The sequence below is a fragment of the Cydia splendana genome, chromosome Z (assembly GCF_910591565.1).
Source record: "Cydia splendana chromosome Z, ilCydSple1.2, whole genome shotgun sequence".
Taxonomy (NCBI): Eukaryota; Metazoa; Arthropoda; class Insecta; order Lepidoptera; family Tortricidae; genus Cydia; species Cydia splendana.
In genome coordinates, this window is record NC_085987.1 from 25,949,542 (window position 1) to 25,969,332 (window position 19,791).

Consider the following 19,791-nt stretch of genomic DNA (forward strand, 5'->3'; position numbering starts at 1 on the left):
ATTGGACTAATGAGTAAATACTTATATGCTTTGCCAGCAGGATCGGAGAAGGGGAGAGGGACCCTGGACGCGCTTCTGTGCACCACCTATTGCCGCTCCCAGTTGTACCTCTCGCGGCAGCTGGCTCAGTTGCACCCCGAGCTCACCATGCCTATGTTCTCAGGTAATGCACACACTATACTTACGTCTACCTACTACATATCTAGGTACTAATACCAATGTTGGGAGGTTGTTCACAATTGGTGCGGATCGGCGTGTGAATCCATATCAGTGTGATAATCTCGCCAGACACATATATTATGGGCCAATATGGTACGTACGTACGTACTACTTGGACAATACATATATGTATTTATACTACTTATTGAGACACGTCTTGACAGTGGTACCATAATAAGCAGAAGCTACTAATAGTTACATTGGTACATACATACTTGGTACAATTTCTATAAACATTTTAATGAGATCCCTTCGTATTTTACAAGCTCCGGAAAATTTAGCATAATTTCTAACCAGTAAGGGATGCCTGAGGGTGAGGGTTTTATTTCATTCAACATTTTTTATAGAGAACGACCTAACCAACTACATATGTAAAATTTTATATATGTTTGTATGTACATTTGGGTGTACCCTTATTTTACCGCCAAACTTTTTTCCGAATTTTGTTATACAGAAAATTATTCATAGAATCATCGAATCCTACATTTTTGTTACAATTAATTCTGTTTCTTCGATAATTCATTTCAAAGAAGTTAATAAAATCTGGCAATAGTTAATACTTTCTTTATCAAAAAACCTGAGCATCTAATCACCTACAAAAGTGGAAACAAGCAATCCCAAATTGATTTCATTCTGACAAATAGAAAGCAACTTAATACATGTAGAGATTGTAAGGTAATACCGGGGGACTCCCTGACATCGCAACATAGAATCTTGGTCAGCTGTATAAGATTACCTAAAGCCTTAAAATATACCTCAATAAAAACCCCAAAAATTAAATGGCACCTCTTAAATACTGAAAAAGGAACCGAACTGTTAGAAAGGGTGCGGGACATATTGATCGTAGATATGGAAAATGAAAGCAACTTTACAGCGGAAGACATGGGGTCTAGATTGGAGAATCAATGCCTGAAGGCAACAGAAAAAAATTTGGGAACATCTAAAGGGAAACTAAACATCGGCAAAGACCCTACATGGTGGAACAAAGAAGTGAAAGAATCCCTGAGATGCAAAAAAGAGTGCTTCAAGCAATGGCAGAATTCAAGATCAGACGAAGATCGCATGTTATATAAGGACGCTAAAAAGTTGGCCAAACGTACAGTAGCTAAGCAGAGACAAGATGCTAAGGAAAACTTCTACAAAAGACTGGAAAGTGCTACAAATGATCGGGAAATCTTTAAGCTGGCAAAGCAGCGACACACAACCGGCTTAGATATTAAAATAAACAAATATATCAAAGATGATAATGGACACCTACTAACCGATAATGAGAAGATCAATAACCGATGGCACCAATACTACCAATGCCTGCTGAACGAAGAATTTTCGAGCCAACCTTTGCAAGCCACAGCAAGAGTAGCCGGACCACTAATGAGCATTGGAATTAAAGAGGTAACAACTGCACTCAAGAAAATGAAAAACCATAAGGCCGTGGGACCTGATAGCATACCGGCAGATCTGTGGAAGCTCCTGGGACCAATGGCGGTAGAGTGGCTCACAAAGCTATTTAACGCCATACTTGAGTCCGGAAAAATTCCCAGTGCTTGGCGCCACAGCTACCTGATACCTTTTTTTAAGAATAAGGGGGATGTAAGTAGTTGCACAAATTACAGAGGGGTCAAGCTTACATCCCATACGCTTAAAATTTGGGAACGCATACTCAATAATCGTCTGGCCGAACTGACAACCACATCTGAAAATCAATGCGGATTCTCGCCGGGAAAATCCACAACAGATGCAATACAAACATTAACAATACTTTTAGAAAAACACCGAACCAATAGAGAAGACCTCCATCTTGTGTTTATCGATCTGGAAAAAGCGTTCGATAGAGTACCGCGAAAACTTGTCTGGCAGGCGATGAGAGCACAAAGAATACCGGAACACTATATCGAACTAGTGCAGGATATGTATGAAGGTATCAGCACACAGGTGAAAAGCGCAGCAGGACTAAGTGAACCGTTCCAAGTGGGGGTTGGAGTGCATCAGGGATCGGCCCTCAGTCCGTACCTGTTTAACCTATCAATGGACTATCTCACAAAGGACATTCAATCCCCAGTACCATGGTCCATGCTGTACGCGGATGATGTTGTTCTGGCAGATAAGTGTGCAAATAAACTACAGGCCACGCTCCAACAATGGAAGCAAGCACTCGAGAACAATGGGCTCCGGATCAGTCGCAGTAAGACCGAGTACATGAGATGCAGTTTCAGTAATCAGACCACACCCAATACCAACATATTCATAGATGGCCAGCCCTTGCCCAAAGTAAATCAATTTAAATATCTGGGATCAATACTGTCGGAAGACGCCAAAATAGACTCGGACGTAACCCATAGAGTCAATGCAGCATGGCTAAGATGGAGAACTCTGTCAGGAGTACTCTGCGACAACAGTATGCCAATCAAACTTAAGGGTAAAGTCTATAAAACAGCGGTTAGACCAGCCATGCTATATGGTTCCGAGTGTTGGGCTGCGAAAAAGACTCACGAAAATAAACTGCACGTGAACGAAATGAAAATGTTGCGATGGTCGGCCGGCGTAACAAGGCTCGATAGGATACGCAACGAATACGTCAGAGGCTCCTTCAAAGTCGCACCCATAGGGGATAAGCTGGTGGAGAGACGAATGCGTTGGTTTGGCCATGTTATGAGAAGGGACGAAGAGTACCCAGTCAAAAAGGCCTTGGCTATCCCGGAAAAGAGAAAAGGAAGAGGGCGCCCGCTAGCTACGTGGTGGACAACCGTAGCCAAAGATATGGAACGGGCACAGCTGAACACAGAGACAACCCAGGACAGGTGGTCCTGGCGCCTAAGGACGAGGAGAGCCGACCCCAAATGAAGGGATAAGGCAAGGAAGAAGAAGAAGATTTTTCACATACTCGTTAGTACGAGTATTCATTGAAATTGGTAAAAACGGAGTTTAGGTTAGATTAGAGCTGTAACCCCTAAGAAAACGAACCGTTGCTGAAAAGTGGGTTAGGTTAGAACTGCGACCCCCAAGAAAACGAACTGTAGCCAGAAAAGTGGGTTAGGTTAGAACTGCGCCCCCATGAAAACGAACTGTTGCCAGAAAAGTGGGTTAAGTTAGGTTAGAATGGCAACCCCATAAAAAAACGAATTCTTTCCAGAGAAGCAGATTGCGTTAAATTAACGACTCAATAAATAAAATTCGAATAAATGACTATTCTGTATCTTACATTTTGATGAACCGTGTTTATAAGAAGTATTTTTTTCTACAGATCGATGATTCTGTGAAATAAAATTACTTGAACAAATTGTCCTTGAAACGAAACTAATGTTTTAAATTTTTACGTGAAACATAACTAATCCGAACTAAAATTATTTGAAGTAGATATTCTGTGTAAAGATTATTTTGCAATAAAAATTACTTGAAAAAATTACTGTGAAACAAAAATCTACAGAAAAATCGCCGGCAAAACAAAGGTAAACCGTAGGACTGTAGGTACTTATTTATACGCTTTTTAATAACCCAATTAAAAAAAGGTGTACAGCTTAAAATATTATGTAATACTCAATTTTTTTATATGTATGTATATTGTATAAATCATACTACTGAGCAACTTTTACTATAGAACCAACCCCGAAATCGCAAAAAAATGTCTGTTTCATACATTTTGGCTGATTAGATAGATATCGATGTTTCTACGGGAGTCATATTAGTTCAATCGTTAGCAAATCCCACCCTTAAATCGAATAAACCAAAAAATTAATATGACTCGGTCGTTCTAAAAGTTAGGTAGAATCGCGATATTAGAAGTTCTCTTAACATTTTCTCAGTCCTCCTCAAAACTTCAAAATGATGTATTATACATAACTTTCTACTACAGATCTTTGATCTTCGACCCGTGTAGCCAATTATTGTTCAAAGTGGAATATGTCAAGATGAAAACGGATAAGTATGCACCGGCATAACGATGAGAGATGTTCTGGCCACTGTCGGTTGCTGTATCAGTGAAGGTGCGCGTCTCTTGTTACAGGCGCGTTGTCATGGCAACATGTACTTACATATTTAAGAGGGGCCAACGCAAACTGTAGTTTTTATGTTCAATCACACGGAAACTAAATATAAGTAGACGAAATAAACTATATTTGTAAGGGCAGACTCCAAGAGTAATTGAGATAAAAGGTAAAACCCACGCGACGGCAGTGGGGTGACACGCTGGACCTTTCGGCACTCTGGGCTCCGTTCGGCTCAGCGTTGCTACGAGCAATTATTAGGGTTGGCAAAACTTGACGTTCCTTTGTGTGCACAACCGCACGAATAGAATAAATAGCCGAAAGGGATAGTGGCATACATTCGAAATGGACAACATTATTCGTCCCTGGATCACTGTCGAACATCGATTTTGTAGGAATTGTCATGTCTGTACGGTAGGACTATTATTTATTCTGTGGCGACGGCGATATCCTGCGTCGCATGTTTCGCGTGGCGCGCCATATTTTTGTTATATTTGACGCCCCCTCTTAAGGTTAAGGTGCCGAATATGCATTCGGCATGTACTAGCAAACACACTTACCAGCTGACGTAGACTCAGTTTTTTGTCTATTGTACACGAATTGTCCTTATCACTCGATTGAAAATAATAGTAAATTTTGTATGTTATTATGTGATATTGTGTGGGTAGTTATTAAGAAATTGTCAGGTAAATCACATTTTAAGTTCTGTCGCTATTCACCCCAGCCATCCCTATTCACCCCGGTTGACGGTACTTATGGTCGCTATAGTTACTCCAACAATCCATCTGACGCTGACTGAACAACTCAATCACGTTGTTATAATTTTCATAGCCGGTTAAAGTTAGTTTGACTAAATATACGCAATTAGAGATGGGTCGCGGGTATTTACCCAATTTACCCACCCAGGTAAATACCCATCTACCCGGTATTTACCCGTATCTACCCAAATGGACGGGTAGATTCATTTCTTGTTGCACATGTCGATTTGTGTTAAAGTGGAGATATAAACCGAGTTAATGGCTGTAATTATTGTGTGTCATTCAAAAAGAAATGGTTTAGTTGCAGTTGCAGTTGTAACTAAGGAATTTTTAGTACAATTTTAATAAATATTAAAAAAGGCCGTCATAAGAGTATTTTTATTAGACTTGAGTAAATTATCGTACTTATACGTTGATAACACACATTCCAACTTCGGTCGGCGGGGGGTGCGGTTGGGAGGAGGGGGGAAAAAGTGAACTTTTTCATATTTCTTGGAATCTGTCATTAATATCGAAAAGTGTTGTATGTACAAACTAAAGTAGACATAATTTTCTACAAAAAAGGTTATATACATTTTTGTCCTAAAACTAACTGTGTTTGACTTATAAGCTTCACAAGTTGGGATACTGCACAATTTTTTTTTATTATCATTCATAAGTATTCTTTATTTTCATCTTTCTAATGTATATTAAAAGCATTTTAAAACATTTCCGGAAGCCAGGGAATGATTTTACACGATTTTCATAATTGGACTGATATGTTAAAATCGAACTTCACCTCATAGCAACCTTTTCGTAATTAGTTTGAACATACATTTTATGTAACATTGTAAAAAAATACTTAAATTAATCTTATTTATACTCACATACCATTAAACACATCAAATTTAGAAGAAAAACGAAAATACCCGCGTATTTACCCGCGGGTAGGTAAATATCGGGTATTTACCGGGTAAATACCCGCTCTCGGGTATTTACCCGGGTAGTTACCCATCTCTATACGCAATGCACACTTTTATAGCCGTGTAATACAAAGCGCCTTAATGCATACATTATTTCTATAATCCATTCTCAAAAGCAATTACCATAATATTCATATCAACAATGATTATTGTCTCAATTGAATTAATTTAGGCTTTATTGCGTGCATGTCATCTCGAAAACGGTACAGTACAGACAGCATCAAGTAGCGGATCCGACTACTCGTCAAAAGTACCTTTTTCTACTCCGGCATGTGTATTATGGATCGCTTTATCCAAATGATAAAGTAAATTTCACTTTTTAACTCCGCTGGATAGAAAGTGACGGCAACCGTTTTATTACGCTGTCACGAAGACAAAAACGACCATAAGCGCAGTGTTCTTGGGATTAGGTCTTAAGATTGTCGGGCCTGTCTTTACATAACTCAACTTCGTTTCGTTTTGTAACTTCTGCCCTTGAATTTTAAGAACCCTTATTATGGACCTGTTGCACAAAATACTAATTTACAATTCTTTAATAACCTAAGTCATAAGACGTCACCCATCAGGCCACGTCCGGCGCTGTCACGTAGAAGCCCGGACTCCCGAGTGGCTGACACATTAATAACAAGGTCGTTGCGGCATGGCGGAGGATACCATACACATCTAGATAGACGCGAGGCCGGCGTTTTTTGATTGCTTTGCTTAGTGTTCGGTTAAAGTCAATGGCAATTTACTAATTGATTTATTCTGATATACGCTTTGCGGCGTTCATGAATTTTTCAACTAAATGCAGAAATTTAAATTTACTAGTAAATAGTACATTCTTTAAAGCTTAGAAAATAATACAACAGAGTCCCTTGTCACACAAGCACATACGAGTTTGACATAATTTTTAATATCTTGTAAAAAACATTTATGTCAGGATAACTCTTGACGAATCAAGGGGCCTACCCCTTATACCTATATAAGGGGGGTTTCAGACTAGCGTATATTCTGCGTGTATACGATCGTTTAGGGTCGTTACGAGCTTACACGCGCGTTACATTTGCCTACATTTGGTTTTTACGCACTTACACACGCGTTACTTTTCCCTACATTTGAGTGAGCGATCTGAAAGCGCCCTAAAGCAATAAGCTTTTAGTAAATTATTTTTTATAACGTTTCCACAGACATTATCTTAGAAGACATGAATGTAACAAAATGATCGAATGGAAGACAACCTTCACTATTTTAATTTATAGAAGCAAACTTTTCACCAGAAGCAGAAACACCTAGTTCCTAATTGGTTAAATAATAGCAAAATAAGTAGTACGGTTCTTAGCTCAATAAATATTAATACCATTCCATCCCCAAAATTATGAAAGAAAGCATCAGTAGGAAATATAGAGTTGATTTTACTTTATTTTACTTTCAAAAGAAAGAAGAAGAGAAGAAGATTTCAGAAGAACTCTGCTCCTTTTGAAAATGTTTTTTTCACGAAACCTAATAAGTACCATACTCAGGACCTTGAGCCGTAGGAGGATAAATAAAGTTCAAAGGCGAGCTTTTAAATTAAAATCGTCCTGTCATTCTTGAGTAAAAAAAACTCTAACAACGTATTGTTTTAAGACAACTATGTATTTATACCAATTAATTAGGTCAATGTTTTACCCCTTTATTCATAAAACTTATAATACCATTAAATCCACAAAAGAGGCAAAGTAATTTAATGCAAATTTTGAGTTAATTCATCATATTGGCTGGTAGGATTGACTAAATACTGATGATTTTGAATGATAAATGACTCTTTTCGCTTTTTAATCTGTCATTTTACTAATGTTTTAACTTTCCCAATGTTTTTACGTGACATAAAGTCACTATAAACGAGAGGTTTGATTAGGTGTGTGTGTTGCAGAAATTACGGAACGGTTCCAAACGGCCCGCACTGAGGTGCGGCAGCTGCTCTTGCAGTACCTGTTGCCGTGGCTCGTCAACATCGAGCTCGTCGACCCCAACGTGCCGCCGGCCAACCCACTATCCTACATTCAGGTACCTACAACACTATACCCTCTACAATATCCTGTATTTTATTTTGGATTTCACGGGCCTATAAATCCCGGTCTTTTGATAGGCTTGCGTGGGAATATAGATCCAACACGTAGAGGCCCCTTGGAGAGCTTTAATGTCATGTAGAACGCCTGCTGGAACCCATTCACAGGTGCAACAATAGACACCCATGAACCGGTCTCAGCAGGCATTGGGACTATTGTAGAAAAAGTGAACAGTATACCGGTCTATAGATTGAAGTTTGGGTGGACAATGAGACTAGGCTATTGTAGAGAGGTCGGACAGTCGGACACCTGACATAACAATGTTGAACACGTTATCGAGGCAGGCGGTGACTTGCCGCTGACTATATGGGCCCCTGAAACTGCCGTCGCGAAGACGATCCGGGGCAACACCGGTGTGAGCGGCTCAGGGGTGTCGAGAGGTGTGCGCCGCTTTCTACCCAGTGGCTGTTATTTTATTTATTATTAACTACCAAGTCATTATTAAAAAAATACAATAGGGAACGTTCATGAACTGTAGGGGGTAGCTTAGGAGTCCCCTGTTTATTGGCGTGGAGTGTAAATGTAATGAAGTGTGTATGTATGTGGGTTTAAGCTTCCAATGTAGCTCACAAGATGGCAGACCCTTCGATGGATAAGAAAACGTACGTGAACTGTAGAAGGCAGTACTTGCTTTGGCTTGAAGTGTCCATCGCGCACGGTCCCTATAATATGTATTGAAATGTTCAAAAACCATGACAAATTAATCAATGTTTGTCCAAGAATATTGATGAACAACATAAAACTATGTAAAAATGTGATATTTGCAGTTTTTTTATTTTTGGGAAGATGTTCGAGTTTAAAAACAGATATACCGACGTCCAATTACGTTTCCCCGTTTACTGATTTAAAACAAAGAACTAATCATTCATTTTTAGGCGACATCCTGCACTGTCTCATTTAGCTGGTCATCTTATTCCGTGCCCGCATATTTTCCGTGATTAATGAACTTAACGTCATCGCATCGCCTTTCCATGTCATTAAGGTATAAACCTGATGCAGACTTCAAAAACGGGGAACACAACTCATTAACGATCACAAAGTAAATCTATCAATTCCAAATCGTGCCATGTCATTTTCTCTGCGTTTTTTATTATGTTTTTAAGTAGGAATTGTTTCATCGTACAAATCAATTTGTGTTCAGTATTACACGTCAGAAGCTGGGCGGAGTGGGCGGCGCGAGGGCCTCGGCTCCGCTGAGGCAACGGAGATGGTGCTAAATAACTTGTTTTACATTACAGCGAAGGTAAGCAATTAATTTTTTGGCTCAGTTTCTAACTAATGGTGTTATTTAATACCTTTGGATTTTAATAAGAGCTTCTATTTAATTGGATTAAGGAACCCTAAAAGTCAATGTAAACGAGGGGTGTCCCGAGTTGCTCTTGAATGCTGCGGGCGAAATCCATTAATAATCCTCGCTGTTGACAGTCCTGTGATTCTCACCTTTGTTTTGGTTGATATTCAAATACCTACTTAATAAGAAGGTTTAATTAGTCTCATTGAATGCGAGGCATGATCGTGTAATCTGCTATCTCAGGACTACTTATATTAATGTACTTAACACTTTCCTATAATATGTATTTATATGTAGGTATGTTGTGTAATTAAAATATATTATCTTTACTCTTTTGTTTTAGCGGTTATCATCTGTTGAGGGGGTTATTGTCGGTTTAAGTTTTAATAATGCATTTTTTGTCTAGTTCTCCGATCAACATCCAAAAGAAATTGAGGAGCTGTGGTCAACGCTATGTGCCTGTTGGCCCAACAATCTCAAAGTCATAATACGATACCTAATTATAGTATCGGGGATGGCACCTAACGAACTGTTGCCTTATGTAAGTAACATCCGGCAGTAAAAGAATAGTATTTTATATAATCGTGATATAATAGAGAGTTTTTCAGTCGAGTACCGTGTTTAGGCAACGAAGCTTGCTGAGTTGCCTAAGTAAGGTACGCGATTGAAAAGCTTGATTATATCACTATTGTATACAATACTTTTTCTACTAGTCAACAAAAATAATACTTTTAACTAGTAGAATCATACAAACAAACCAAACCAAAAGTTACAGTTAAGATTCGCGAACAGCCGCGATACCCCGCGGCGGGCTGGTCAACGACACCTTCTCGTAACTCATGAGGCCCTGGTACTTGCTCCGCGCTAAATTCAATTTTTAGACAGTTGTTTTCTCGATTTTGTCCACCGTAGCCTATGGAGACTAACAAGCAACACTAAGTGGTTTTCGTAGTCTATAGATGTTGCTATATTAAGGGTGTCACATGCGCGTTTCTGACTTATGAACCAATTGTTTCTACTATACAACCTAAAATAATTAATTTGAGCTATGGTTTTGTTTCGTCCTCTTGATCGCGGCGAGCTGTGATTGGTCAATTTCATTATAGTTGACTAAACTGTATCGATATGAATATTATCTGCCTCAAATAGCTTGGCGTATTTTGGGCAGAAAAATACACTTCTATTTTAAAATAAAAAAAATTAAAAGGCGGCAAAGCAAACTTTTTCAATTGTTTTTACTTTTTTCTGTGAAAATATGTACGTAAGAACGTTGCTTCTGTAAAATATTCCTATTATATTTATATTTCTTGCACCATTTTTGAGAAAAGCACTATATATGACTCGGCTGGAAGGCTACTTGCTGGCTTCGGATTCAATTAAACGGACTCCCAAGGTCGTCCGTTTAAAACGAATCCTCAGCCTGCAAGTAGCTACTTCCGAGCCTCGACAATAATGTACTATTATTGTCCTACTGAAAATTGTTTATGTGAATCAAGTTATTGTTTAATAGGCTAAGCGCGTAGTACTGTATCTGGCGCGCTCGCGGCCTGAACGGCTCCTGGACGAGATGATGACTGAACTGCAGACTGTGGAGACGCTGAACTGCCTGATCGAGCGCACAGAGACACCGCCCTTCTACAGGCTCACCTCCATGAGAAAGGCAACCTCGGGACACAGCGACGGCCCCGGCACCGGCTCACAGGTTTTTGGCATGCTCGTGAAATATTGCGCCTTGTTTCTGCTTTTCATAGTACTTGTAATAATGTGAGAGTACGTTATTTGCAGGACGCTACAGGTCGGACGGGAGAGCTAGCGCCCGTAGAAAAGGGAACGATTCACACAAAGAGACACAGCGGCGAAGACCCTGCTAAGGCGAGGTAAGGGCACTTATTTGATTCGTAATCCACTCATTGTTATCGCAAGAGTCAAACTCATTTTTTTTTTAAATAACTGGTGTGGCCTTTCAGAAATATATGTTGCAAATAATTACAACCGTTTTCAATATAGGAAATGGCGGTGTTGGAGTTTAAATTTTTTAGATCTGCTTTGTAACAAGCATAATCAGTACTAAGTAAACAGTCGCCGCGGTAGAAACCGGCCAGGACAGTAGGTATGATATGACATATGACAGTTTCGAAAGATTATAGATTATAAATTAATTAAATATGAGTTGCTCAGAAATATGAACATGGTAATAAAGTCTCATTGACATAGATACTGCAGAAGAAGCGTTTTAATTAAACCATCAAGCATGCAAATATTTATGAGCGGTAAGTATTCACGCATAACGTTCGATTAAGGACCGAATATATGATTAAGAACAAAACGTTAATAATATACTTATTCGCTTGTTTGCGAAAATTATTGGGTATTATTTACGATTCTCGTAGTGCTGAGAATTTTCGTAGAGGCCGGGACACGGTGTACTCTATAAGATTAATAATAATAATGATTCTATAATTCATTGATTAGGATTGAAACTCATAATATAATAAGTGTTATAAAATGAATATAAAACTACAATTAAGATAACTAAAGCTAAAAAAATCAAAATACCTATCAAAATTTTGCGCCCTTGGTAGGGTGCCCATCACGCAGGCAGCGTTCCCGCGCTGGATTGCTATGGCCATTGATCAGTGTTAATGTTTAATGAATTCTGCCAGTGAAGTCCCAACGAAGCATATTCTTAATATTGAACTTGGCGTTCATTCATATGACGTTTATATGTTTGATGGGATAGATATAACGTATAACTGTCATATCATCACTACACCGTATCAAAACAAAGTCCTCCGGCGCGTCTGTCTGTTTGTGTGTATGTATGTTTGTTCGCGATAAACTCAAAAACTACTGAACGCATTTTCATGCGGTTTTCACCTATCAATAGAGTGATTCTTGAGGAAGGTTTAGGTGTATAATTTGTTAACCAGTGCGAAGCCGGGGCGGGTCGCTAGTATCAGATTTTATTAGATTTATTTTAACTTACCCTAAATGTATTAAAATATTTAACCTTATTACATTTAAGTTGGTCGCGTAAAACTAGAAATCACGTTCCAACTATTGTTAGTAGTAATTATCCTGTTAATAAAATACATATGTACATTTCTGCAGTTTACTGTTTTCACAATCCTGTGATGAAATAAAAGATTGATTTGCAGGCCAAGACCGTTTATGAAATTCAATTACAGTCCCTTTAGTACAGCGGCTCAAGGACAGTATCGTACCGACGAGTGGTATCGTTGTGTTCGGTAGAGTTTACTGAGTACGAAATAAGAACTCGTCACTTTCTAACACTGTGGAGGGGTTAACTGTGACGTCACAAAAATGGCGGTCCCGGGTTTCAAAGTTTAGATAATTACTCGGCAAGTTATTATCAGATTTTTTTGATTGAGGTGTCCTATGAAAGCTGATGAAATGTAGAATAAAACATGCTATATAAGTAAAAAGTGTAATTCAATTAATTATTTTATGATTTACAAAAATCCGAAAACTTAACATCCGTCTTTTTTTCTCATTCAAAAAACACAATGAAAACGGCCACTTAGATAAAAAATATGCTATATTAATAATTTAGGTACATGATTAAGCTACACGTTACTTCTTGAATTATGTGAATCCGATAAAAAATAAGTAAATTACGATGATTATACCGCGGGCGCGGCGCAGCGAACCGCGCGCGCTCAGTTACTTAGAGGTGCGGGCGCGACTAAGAATGCTGTACTGTATATCAAAAACTACATAACATTTTTAAACGAGTGATATATCAAATGAAATATATTTAAATAACCAATAAAACGTGGTTATAAACTGGTGCTTGTCATCTAATATTTTATATAGAAATAAGCAAACAATAAAAATCCAAAAAGTAGTCATTTCAGTGTCGATTGGACTCATTGTATTATATGATTTATATGCCAAGCATGAAAAGGTAATCTAATAAATGTGACTAAAAACAGTTTACGGCGTTTTGACGTAAAAAGTTACTTGATTTATCATCTCAAGATATATTTGAGTACATTATTGTCAAGGCTCAAAGTCGAAAGTAGCCCCCCATCTGAGATTAGAGATTAAACAATTAGTCCAAGAAAAGAGGGTTCCCACAAGGGGAATGTCTGTCCCCCCTGATGTGGTGCCTACTGCTAGACGCAATGGTGAAAGAGTTCAACAGGGGGGGTATGTACATGCAGGCTTACTCTGACGACGGAGTGTTACTAGTGAGAGGGACGGTTTTTAGGGTCGTAAGAGAGAAACCCGAGAAAGGAGATGAAACCCATAAAGATGCAAGGTATAGAACTAGAAATGGTGAATGAGCTGAAATATCTGGAAGTTAATCTAGACAGTACGCTCATATCAGATACAAAACTCACATCAAGGAGCAGACGGCAAAAGCCATAAGAACACTATGTCAATGCAAAAGGGCACTATGTCAATGCTCGGAATTTGACCTGACGCGACGGTCAGGGCTGTCAACACCGCTGCTTTCTGGGCATCCACTGTTTAGAGTTTTAGAGGAACCTCGACACAAGAGAAGTAGAAATCCGCTGGATCTACAAGGCGGTGATATGTACTACCCAGGGTGCTATATGGGGATATGAGAACGACCCCGACACATGCAATTGGAGGTAATGCTAGGTTTGAAGCTTGGAATGGGGTGGAGAAGAGCTACTGAACAGTGATATAGAATGAAAGCATGTAAGGAATGGAGAAGAAGCTACGTGGACAAGAGACACGCGCTGATACAAAGAGAGGCACTATCAAAATTTGAGATGTTGATGGTCAATACCGACCTAATAAAAAGGCAGGAGATATTTGATAAGAGAAACAGGGTACAATATAGGAGAGAGAGACAACTGTAAGGTGGAAGTCAGACACCCGACGACCATCTGCTTTACGAATGGCTCAAGAAGAAGCTCAACGAAACTAGCATAGTGATCCCTAAACTGGGAGAGCAAGTATCAATATCACTGTGCAGATATGCGTGTTCCAAGCAGAGGTATGTGCAATGGCCCGCCGTGCACGTATAGTTAAAGAGAGTGTGCAGCAAGAAGGCGCTATTGTAATATATGCAGATAGCCAGGCAGCACTAAAGTCACCACCAGGCCAACAAACTGTTATACAGTTTGGCGGAGGTTGTACCTACAAGTATTATGTAAATGCTGTTTCGGTGAATAAATGGTTTATTTATTTTATTTTATTTTTCTGAGTTATAGAGATATCGCGTGCCAGGATACTTATGCTTAATAACATGAATTTGGTTCATAATGATAATTATTTTCGGTAACTCTCACTAATAATCGTTATAATATTTTAAATATAAAAGTAAAGTGAATACTTCTATGGATTATTATTTTATGTTTATTTCTATATAGGTACTTATGTATAAGATGACAAGCTCCAGTTTATAACCACGTTTTATTGGTTATTTAAATATCTTTCATTTGATGTAGCATTTGTTTAAAAATGTTTTTTTTTTTTTTTATACACAGTACAGAATTCTCAGTCGCGCCCGCGCCTCCAAGTAACCGAGCGCGCGCGGTTCGCTGTGCCGCGCCCGCGGTATAATCTTCGTAGTTTACTTGTTTATTATCGGATTCACAAAATTCAAGAAGTAACGTGTAGCTTAATCACCTACCTAAATTATTTATATGACATATTTTTTATCCAAGTGGCCGTTTTCATTGTGTTTTTTGGGTGAGAACAAAAAGACAAATGTAAAGTTTTCGTTTTTTTGCAAATAAAAAAAAAATTAAATTACACTTTTAGTTATATAGCATGTTTTATTCTACATTTCACCAGCTTTCACAGGACACCTCATTTTTTAAAATCTGATAATAACTTACCGAGTAACAATTTATTTATTATTTATTTAAACTTTATTGCACAGTAAAAATTGTACAAAAGGCGAACTTAATGCCAGAAGGCATTCTCTACCAGTTAACCCTCGAGCCAAACAGAGAACAAGTCGTAATAGGTGCAAGAAAAATTAAAAGTATGAAAAATTTAATATTAAGCATAAATTTTATGTTGAACAACATACTATCTATATCAACTATCAACATACTAACAATCTAAACTTTGAAACCCGGGACCGCCATTTTTGTGACGTCACAGTTAACCCCTCCACAGTGTTAGAAAGTGACGAGTTCTTATTTCGTACTCAGTAAACTCTACCGAACACAACGTAGTGATGGGTCAAATCGAAACATTTTCAAACCGAATAAGTCGACTCCGATTTAAACCCAAATCGGTTTGCAAACCGATTTGGCCGAGTCGATTTAACTTCTAGTTTTTAATTATCAGTAGTTCAAACCGCTCCGTAGTCGCTTGGTTTTGAGTTGAAGAAATCGAATTGTCAATTTTACGGTTTGTTCGACCCTTAAGCCCCCTACAGACTATGCGCGTGAATCGCGGCTTCGCGCCGCGATTCGCGTATGAGTGTGGAGCGGGCTTTAGAATAACACGAGAGCAAAAACTTTGACTTAAAACATTTGTAATATTTTTTTACTTTCCGTTGCGCGGTAGATCAAATTTTCATTAATTGCTAAAGATAAAACGGGAAAGCACTATACGAGCAAGCAGGAAAGAGCGTGCGGTCTCTTGCGATTGCGTGAGTCATTGCCGCGAATTCGTGCAGTTAGCAAATCGACGCGGCGCAAAACTGGCAAACCGATCCAAGTATACCGCCAAATCGATCTCTTTAAGCCTATGCGAAATTGAACCTTACTACTTGAACAATAAGTTTCATTTTACTTTACCTGTAGATACCAAGTTTCGACTTGACTCGACTCAATAATGGCGGCAATGTGCATGATGGCAACATTTTCTTCGTGGTTTGAAGTCGATTCGTGTACATTTTATGCCTCAATATGTCAAACGAAAGTGACCCAGCAACAAATCGGAAAGGGTGCGCTTAGAGCGGGTGAACGTATCTTAAGTCGATTTACGGAACACTCAAGTCGATTTAGTCGACTTCAGACCCAAATCGGTTTGAACCGATTTGTGAAGTCGAATCGTAACATCGCTAACACAACGATACCACTCGTCGGTACGATACTGTCCAGTCACATCAAACAGTGTATAAGGCCCTTGAGCCGCTGTACTACTTCGACTCGAACGTACTTCGAAATATATTAGTAGCAACATAACATCAGGCAAATTAATATTACACCATGGTACTATTTTTTATAAAATATTACCATGCATTACTGTCTGTTATAGGAAGAAACTTGACGCGAAAACTTAAATGATTGAGTACTGACTTTCTGTGTTATGCACAGGATGATTTCCCGTGTTGCTTACTGTGAATCTACCACAGAACAAAATGCTATTTTCTTATAGCCCGTGCCCGAAGCGACTAACAGAACCTTACCTGATAATTTTTAACCAAACTGTTTATAAAAATATGTATAGCACATGGAGTCTCAAGAACTGATCATCATGACTGTTGGTTAGGCTACGACAGTAAAAAAAAATATTGTAAAAATACTAAACGTGAAGCGTGAAACTAAAACTGATTTGCCGTTACCTCAATAAGTACTGAAAGATCCCTCACATCATATTCAAATGGCATGGTTAAAGCCGGAGCAGCAAACAACTAGTTATCAAACCGGCCCTCGTACTTCCTTCATTGTATGTTTAGAAACAAAAAATTTAAAACATGTTAATAATTTATGATTAAGTAGAAGTGGATGAATTATTTTTCTTTTCATGTAAACTACACTTAAGTAGGTACGTAATAATCGGCCTGTATATCAGAGATAAGTCACATCGGGGACAGCGATAAATCATATGAACGGGTGTGTCCACTGCGTAAGTGATTGGCCTCGTGCTTGGCAAGTTAATAAACACGCCGAAAACACCGCGCACCTGGGGGGCCGCTTTTAACAGAGTTACAGAGTGTAGCTATTCAAAAGCGTGTAAAATTTATTTCGTGTTTTCGCGCACATTCCATTAGATTCTAATGTTCTAATGATTAGAACATCGACACACTAACTGCGAACATTATTTAGTTACTAAATGCCTTGGGAGATACATTTTACCTTGGATTGACAAAACCACTCAAAATAGAAGGAACCCACCGTCAAAATTAATGTAGCTACCAGCAAGGTTGTTGTGGATTAGACACTGGTAAAAATAATTCGGATTTTAACACGATTTTACCAAAAAAACACAAATTCAAAGTGGCAACCATTTTTTACAATGTTTGACTAGGTACTAATTATCAGTACACAGATATCAATTTTTATTATGATTAGAGCAAATTTTCCGTCGGACGTGAGCGTTTCTTTTATTTTTTGCCATTTATATATAGTGACCTTTTCGTCACTTTTGTGTTATTTTTAGTCAGGATCTCGAGCCCTTTTCATCCTTATAAGAGGAAAATGTGTCCTAAAATTTCCATAAATTTTTCAAACTTTCCTTTTTGTTACCGCCATACATGTAGGTATATGGCGAAATGGTAACACAATAGGAAAAAACTCTGGGACATTTTTTTATCCCATTAGGATCGCAAGAGCTCGTGATTCTGAGTAGAAATAACTCAAAAGTGGCAAAAAAGGTCAAAATGTCACAATATATAAAAATGGCAAAAAATAAAAGAAACGCTTACGTACCGTTTTTGAACTACAAGCAAAAACTGAAAAAGAGCAGCAATTTTTCCACAACTCCTGGAATGGAACAAACTCGGATTACACTACTTTAGAACCAAATGAAGGTATTAAGATGATTTCCAGCTTGCTGGGAATTAATTCCTGGAAAATAGTTATTTGTACAACAAGAGATCAAAGTTTGATATTTCTTCGAGTGCTTATTTTGAGTCCCGTGCAAGCGAAAGATTCTATAATAGATTCACGAGCGTAGCGAGTGAATCTAATTTAGAATCTTGAGCGTAGTAAGGGACTCGTACGTGGTTTGGAACGATGCGGTCTGAAGTTTTCGGGGGTCTATTATAAACCCTCAATATACCGTTGAATGTCGTTTTAACTTTTTTTTATCTGTTTCTTTTTGCTAACAGTGTGAAAGGGACATAGATAATAGAACCCAAGTATTTCGAACTTGCATTAGACCCCGCATGTTGAAATGCCATTTGACCATAAAGGTCACTTGAATGTCATTTTGTCTCACTCAGTGAGCAAAATCGCATTTTGCTCACTGTTTTTAAGAAGCAAAGTACCCTTGTTCGAGCTGCTGAGGTGAAAATCTAATTTGACTGGCCTATCAGATCTTAACTTATTTAACTGTTTAATAAATACAGTTTACCTATCTAATAATGTTTTGTTTTATTGATGACGTTAACGACCATTAAATTATAAAGGATTGGATTCTTTTTAAGTAAAAAAAATGAAATCTGCTTTCCATAAGTTTATTTCAAAGCTGAGCTTCGCGACCCCCTTGGACAAGTGCCGCGACACCCCTGGGGGTCGCGACCCACACTTTGAAAAACACTGATTTAACACACATAGGCACTGTATAATAATACAATACCTACATATATTGTAATTGTCACCAGTAGCTTATTCGGTTTGCTGTGCTTGAAATAGTAAACCAGTAGTTTACTATTAACTTAAAATAGTAAACCAGTAGTTTACTATTTTAAGCACAGCTCCAATATGATGGGCAAACTAAACAACCTTGGCTAAGTACTGAAATCTTGCCCATTATTCATAGAACTTTACAAGCCTCTTTTAGTTTCTCTTTATGTTTTATCTCTATCTTACAAATACATAAGTCAAAATAATAGACTATTAGGACAAACGATAATTAGCTTTTAAGGCTTGTACTGCGTTTGTGAATAATGCTATAGTGCATATTATATATTTCGTATAGATATACCTAGAACTTTTTCTAGCAAAAACGAGGGATAGACAAAATGAAATATCGACATACCTCTATTCACCAGCTTTAACCTTCGACTTGGCACTGCCAGTAGGTTAAATTATCTCGGGGCTAACTATTATATAAATTTATGGAGTAATTGCATCGTAAGTCCTCTTTGCTAATAGTATTTTGTAGCAAGTGGCATCTATGTGCTGACAGATTGCCTGAAATTGATCATAAACAGCGCTTCTACGACACGTTCGGCTTTACCGGCAAAAGTGCTGTCTGTAGTCTAATATAGGTCGCATTAGTTGCCGTGTTTTGTGAATTAATTAAATACAAAATATGTAGAAAAATAGGAGTTTTACAATGGGTACAGGGTAGTAAACCATATTCCTCAGCTTGTTTGTTATTATCAGACATAGAAGTTGTTGTGGCATAAACGAGTGTTTGAGAAAATTAAACATCGATAAATCTGTTATCGTTAAGTTGTAGATAATATTTAAATACTTTATGTAACTTCTACTTGCTGTAGGTAAGTTACCGAGAAATTTCAATAATGCAAATCAATTACAAAGCGTATTATGTAACGCTTTGTAATTGATTTGCAAATAAAAACGTGAACTGTAGTATACAGTTAATACAGTCCCAAAAGAATAGATAACTACCAATAGG

General features: G+C 38.1%; 1 protein-coding gene across 1 annotated transcript in view; it reads left to right on the forward strand.

Moving 5' to 3' along the window:
• The window catches only part of LOC134804693 (protein furry), a 124,422-nt gene that overhangs the window by 79,070 nt on the left and 25,561 nt on the right, over positions 1-19,791 (forward strand). The window contains exons 23-28 of the mRNA XM_063777815.1: positions 38-163; positions 7,814-7,947; positions 9,151-9,252; positions 9,707-9,841; positions 10,811-11,002; positions 11,086-11,177. Coding sequence (XP_063633885.1) covers positions 38-163; positions 7,814-7,947; positions 9,151-9,252; positions 9,707-9,841; positions 10,811-11,002; positions 11,086-11,177 — 781 coding nt within the window. The remainder of the gene's footprint in view (positions 1-37; positions 164-7,813; positions 7,948-9,150; positions 9,253-9,706; positions 9,842-10,810; positions 11,003-11,085; positions 11,178-19,791) is intronic.